The 5,966-nt window shown below is 36.9% G+C and overlaps 1 protein-coding gene and 1 long non-coding RNA gene across 2 annotated transcripts in view; one reads left to right on the forward strand and one right to left on the reverse strand.

Moving 5' to 3' along the window:
- Positions 1–3,970, forward strand: part of LOC106964736 (contactin-associated protein-like 2) — an 89,879-nt gene extending 85,909 nt beyond the window's left edge. Inside the window, exon 19 of the mRNA XM_015060415.1 lies at positions 2,734–3,970. Within this exon, the coding sequence (XP_014915901.1) occupies positions 2,734–2,933 (200 nt within the window). The 3' untranslated portion in view covers positions 2,934–3,970. The remainder of the gene's footprint in view (positions 1–2,733) is intronic.
- On the reverse strand, positions 2,992–5,846 carry LOC106964738 (uncharacterized). Its single transcript, XR_001428492.1, has 2 exons — positions 5,023–5,846; positions 2,992–4,943 (listed from the first exon to the last, which is right to left on the reverse strand). It is a non-coding gene; the product is annotated as an uncharacterized LOC106964738 (long non-coding RNA).
- Positions 5,847–5,966: the final 120 nt, after the last annotated feature.

Raw genomic sequence — 5,966 nt, forward strand, 5'->3', positions numbered from 1 at the left:
AATAACTGATCACCTATTTATGTTTTAATTAGATTTGATATGAAAAATAATATTGAAGAAATAAATATGTCAGTGTTAATGTCATGAGGCTGACGACTCCATGACACTTTCAGTTTGACTCATTAGGATTTGATTAAGAACCAGATTTGTTCTTTGTAATTTCTGTCCAAGAAAACTATTAATCTATAAATCAATAGACAGGTCTATATAAAGAAATGATCCATGTTTCCGTCTCATATTTCTATGGCATTAAAAGGAACTTTTGTTTTTCCACTGAAACTCTGGTTTACGCAGTAAATGCCATGTGGGTGAAATTTTATGGATGATACTCTGATGTCCCATTCTCCTGAAGGCAGCACAGAGCTGCACCACCAGAAACTCATAGAAATATTGGAGAGAAGAAGAGCTATAATTGACAAAGTTGGAGTTCTATCCACGTTTTAATGTTTCAGAGCTCAGTCTTTTTGCAAATAGTTCAAAGTTTAACTGGCATTGTACATCTTTTATCTGGTCATTTTGTGCAATATTTAACAACTAGAAAATGGCACTGAACAAGAATATTTTTTCCACTCTGGCTGCCGATTTTAAGTTGAATATCCATTCATTGCATTTTTCTTAGACGCCTGTAAAAATAATTTCTATTCCCATGGCTTTTTTGTTCTCTGGAAAATTATTTTTGACGATAATTCCAGAAACAACCATAAAAATCAAAACATCAACAATAGTGATAGTAATATTAATAATAAAATAATATTCAGTGGAAAGTAGCCTACAAATTATTTGATGGGGGGCAGTAAGGGTCCTGGATAGTGCATAGGGCCCAAAAAAGGTTGAGAAACATTGCTCTAGCAAAATTCTACCTTATTTACCAATAAGGACTTTCACTAGGACTCATCCTAGAAACCAGTGGTTCTGCTTTCCTCTATAAAGATTTTTGTTTCCAAGCCAAACAAATATCTGTGAGTCTCTATTCCTCTGTAAAGATTTTTCTTCATCTTTATGAGTGCCTTTTCCTCTATAAAGACCCCTTCTTCAGCTCTCAAACAAAATGTGAATTAAAGTCCTGAGTATGAAGGTTGAAAATTTGCTAGAAAAAACATTTCTCCACTGTCTTTTTTATTTTGCACCGTGAGTAAGAACCAGATGTGCGAAGTTGATAGTCGTCAGTCCAAGGAATTAACAGCACACTTACCTGGAAAGGTTTACACAACAACTTTGTAGGTATATTGCCCAGGCTGAGCATCAACCATTGCACTGTGGTGGTGAACCAGGGCACCCTCAGTCCAGCCTGCACAGATGTGCCCTTGCTTTCACCAGGACTGGCTTGTCCAGTTTGGACGAGCACGTCAGGCCTTCACAGACGTGTTCCTGGTTTAGCATCACATCGCTGGGTACAAATCAATGGGTGCACTTTAGCAGGCCCTGGTTAAATTTCTTCGGGAATTTAATTGATTCCTTTACTATTTTATATTTTACAATTTAGAATTTACAAAGCAAATTTATTAGACCGAGTATCTCACCAGATACACTCAAGTATCTCTGATGAGCAGTGATGTCAGTAATGTGTTACTAAGTAACGTCAGACCATTTTTTCCAGTAACAAGTAATCTAACGCGTTGCTTTTTCAAATCCAGTAGTCAGACTATCCATCCATCCATTTTCTGTACACCATTGTCCCTTTATGGGGTCAGGAGGGTTGCTGGTGCCTATCTCCATCTAACGTAAGCTGGAGATAGGCAAGAGGCAACGCAAGAGGCAGGGTACACCCTGGACAGGTCGTCAGTCTGTCGCAGGGCAACACAGAGACAGCAGGACAAGGAACCATGCACACACACACTCACACCTAGGGACAATTTAGAGAGGCCAATTAACCTAACAGTCATGTTTTTGGACTGTGGGAGGAAACTGGAGTACCCAGAGAGAACCCACCATGCACAGGGAGAACATGCAAACTCCATGCAAAAAGACCCCAGGCTTGCCTCCCTGTACATTTTAGGGAGTACAGGACTTTTTTTCTTGATTTGAGGTTATCTACCTACATACCAAATTTCAGATCTCTACGACCTACAGTTTGTCTTATCTCACGTTAGGGGGCACTGTACAGCAGTTCGGCCACGCTCACTTTCGATTCCACTAGAATCTGAAAACTTTAGTTGAGGGACAATTTTGGGTGAAGTTTGGTGACTTTTTGAATATGTTAAAGCCTCCAAAAAGCCCTGGAATTTGACAGAAAAATAATAAGAAAACCTGAGATTAAAATAGGCCTTCACAGCACTGTGTTGATTGGGCCTAATAAAATAAAATATGAACAAAGCATTGTATCCAAGCAGTGCAGTACCAGACATTAATTTGGCATGAACTATTTAAGAACAAACCCTTTAAAACAGCAACAGGAGACACAAATTACTGGACACAGTGGATACAATAATTAGTGTAATTATTTACACTAATTACTGCCCCCGTGCAACAAGAAACACCCGGAACTACCAACTTAGTAACAAAAATAAGGAAATTAGTGATGGATGATGAAAGGAAATTAGTAGACAAATAGTACCAGTAAAAATAAAAGATGTTCCACCACAAGATTTGAGAATGTTCATAATAATAACAAAATCAACTTGCTGCACTAGGCCGTGTGTATTTCATCAATATCTTCACTCTCTGTCTTTCTGTACTTCTTGTCATCTTTCAGTTTGGACCTCCTAAGCATACCTTTTGTTTTGTTTCTTTCAGGTATTATCTCCCTGGTCATCTTGACAGTGCTGTGCTTCATGGTGTTCGTGATTCGCCACATGTTTCGTCACAAGGGCTCATACCACACTAATGAGGCCAAGGGAGCAGACTCAGCAAACTGTGCTGATGCAGCCATTATTGTCAATGACCCGGCCTTCACTGAAACTATTGATGAGAGCAAGAAGGAGTGGTTCATCTGACGTCTGGAAAAGCCTTGAAAACGTCACTCATGGACATGGGTCGATTTTTTTTTTTTTTCCAAGCTTTGGGAGTATTTAGGAAGTGGCAAACTGTGGAACCTTAAGCATGTACGAGTCATTATTAAAAAAAAAAGCAACTTTGTGGACAGATGTAGAGAGAGATGGTATTATGGCACAAAGCACACCACAAGTTATTTTACAATGGTTTCTCCTAAATGGACAATGCAACAAAGTAAAACGCTTCACAGGATTGTGCCATAAAATCATAGAATGAAATTGTCTTAGAACATATCAGTTTTGTTTTTTACCATTCTGAAATACATTTTCTATTAAGTGTCAATATTATTTTTATTAGCTTTATTTATTCAGACTTATTTATATGTATTTTTCTGTTTATATTTGATCTCCATAAAATGTGACACATTGTATCCATCATTATGCCACAAAACATCCATAATTGTAGCCATTATTTAAATTGTATCTGTTTTTACCATATTTTTAAAGATTTGTGGCCTGGGCTTTGATTGAACCCTGGATGTGTACGTTCTGGCCGGTCTGTAAGTACAGCTGATGAAACACAATAAGGCTGCATTTTACATGATAGACAGCATTGACTCTTCTAGTTGTTGGTTTTAAAATCCAAACGGGCCAATTAGTCCAAACAGGTTCTTATATTTAGGTATTTTTGTATTTTTCTTATGTTTCCACACTACATTTACTTCTTAAGATACATGAAAACCCCTGACTGGACTATGTTTTAAGTTGGTCAGATAATTCTTTTGGAATTATTTTAAAAGGACTCGTATAGCATCAGTCTCTTGAAACCAGATATTTAATAAGTTATTGCAAAGGAATGTTTATTAGTTACATGTTTAGCTCCACCTTAACTCTGGACATTTGATTGTAATGCATTTTGTATTTATTCGTTTTCTTGTATGCTGTTTGACACTGACTTGCCCTATATTTTTTCTTTATGAGCCACTGTAGAACCACATAGTTTTCTTCATGTTACATGGATAAAAACAATCCAAAACGTACTTGTAAATTTGGTTGACTGGTTTTCTTGTTTAACTGTGTAGAAAAAACCCCTGAGAAGGCACTGCTGGTTTAAGATGAAAATGGTCAAATTCAAAACGTTATTGTACTTATAAGTAACATTGGACTCTTCTATGTGATCAGATGCATACAGCATGTGCATTTCCAGATTTTCCACAAAAAGTCTTATATTTACAGACATATTTTTCTTTATTCCATATCCACTTATCTAAATGTTGTCTTTCTTCATCCTTTGATTCATTTTGTAACAATTATAGGCCACGCAGCTAACTGCGGCTACAAAAGCAGTATCAGAAAACAGTTCTTTAAGGAGCCTGAGGTGTGAATGAAGACACAAAGAAACTGTTTTAGTTTGATGTATGTGTATTACTGATTTTTTTGGAAAAAAAAGGAACAAAAACAACAACAAAAAAACAATTACAAATACACTAATTCAAATAAACCAATTCAAGAATCCTAGAGGTCTTGTCCTCTTAGCTCACCATCATTTGCTCAGGATCTGAGGATCTGATCCATCATAAAAAACCTGACCTAAGAGGCCAAAAAGAAACCATTAAATATTTTATCCAATAAGTATGCAACATACAAATGCAATAAATATCAATTCAAATACTATTAAATATCTAGTAATTAAACTAAACATTTGTCAGGTTAAATTAACCATAATTTAAAACAAAAGAACAATCATATTTCAACTAATCAATTTAAGGTTAAAGTTGAAATCAAAGTTAACTTTCAAAATATCAATCAAGGAAAATAAAATAAATTAACTCAAATACTCAAGCAAAATGAGAAAAAGAAATATACTGTGCAATATCAAATTAAATGTAGCTACATCCTATTTTCAATCTGAAGAAATCTTGCACAAACCCAACGGTTACCTTTGAGCAGAGAGTGCCAGACTACAATCAGCTGTGAATTCCAGTGACGGCCCAGGTAACAACCGCTGACAGTCTAATAAAACAATGCTCCAATGATCAATTGAGCAACATTTTTATGGTGAACAATACTGCTATCAACCCAGCAAACTCACCAATAGTTCAAATCAGTTGTTTCAAAGATTTGGATGGATTTCCAGTATGAAACGTTCAGCAAGACGCCAACAGCCAGCCACAATCACAGTGGAACAGGTGGAGTGTTACTGCACTGGAGGCGGGGCTTTAAATAAGTTGACGATTTTAGGGCAAGACAGGAAGTAGGCCCGCAAAATAAAAGTCTGGCTAATTGACTAATTACGGGTTACAATTTGTACAAGCAAAACTGACAAAGGCTCTGACAACTGATCGTTACCTTTACAAGCTAAAAACAAATGCCATGCTGACAGTTTTTATGCACAAAGCGCCTAAACCCCACTGCCGCCGGCTAGAGAGCAAATAATGCTGGGAGAAACATCAGACAGACAGCACCGGAAGCTCTTTTAAAAGAGTAGTAGTATCTGCGGCACTACTGCTGCCCTGTTTACTTCCGAACCGAAGACCTGACCCTGACCAAAGACAGCTGTTACCAGACCAGACACAAAGTTACAAAACTCCTTATCAGATCATACACTCCGACCAGAGGTATGTCATTCATTGTTTCATTTATGAAGCTGAAGGTAGCAGCAGTAAATTACCAGCTTCCCCTCTGTCCTCTTTCTCCATTTGGTTCTCCTCATCCTCATTATTACTCTTTGTGGTTTCTACATTCCCATTGCTTTCAACGTGTTCCAGTTTAAACTGAAAAGGCTTAAAGATGTCACTCATTGCTGTTTTGGCTGGATGGAGCTAACACAGTCAACCTTTAGATGTCATTTACCCAGAATGCATTGCAGTGTGGCGATGGCGATGTTCTTGTGACAATATTTTATTAAAATTTATAAAAACTAAATAGCCTACAGTGTTATTACTGTGTTTTTACATCTAAAATAAATATTTCTCAAATAAAGTCTAATGTTACAACTAATCATGGATTCCTTTAAGGGACAACACAAAGTGGCCC

This window comes from Poecilia latipinna, unplaced genomic scaffold (assembly GCF_001443285.1).
Source record: "Poecilia latipinna isolate Pla-1442-1.1 unplaced genomic scaffold, P_latipinna-1.0 Scaffold1711, whole genome shotgun sequence".
NCBI lineage: Eukaryota > Metazoa > Chordata > Actinopteri > Cyprinodontiformes > Poeciliidae > Poecilia > Poecilia latipinna.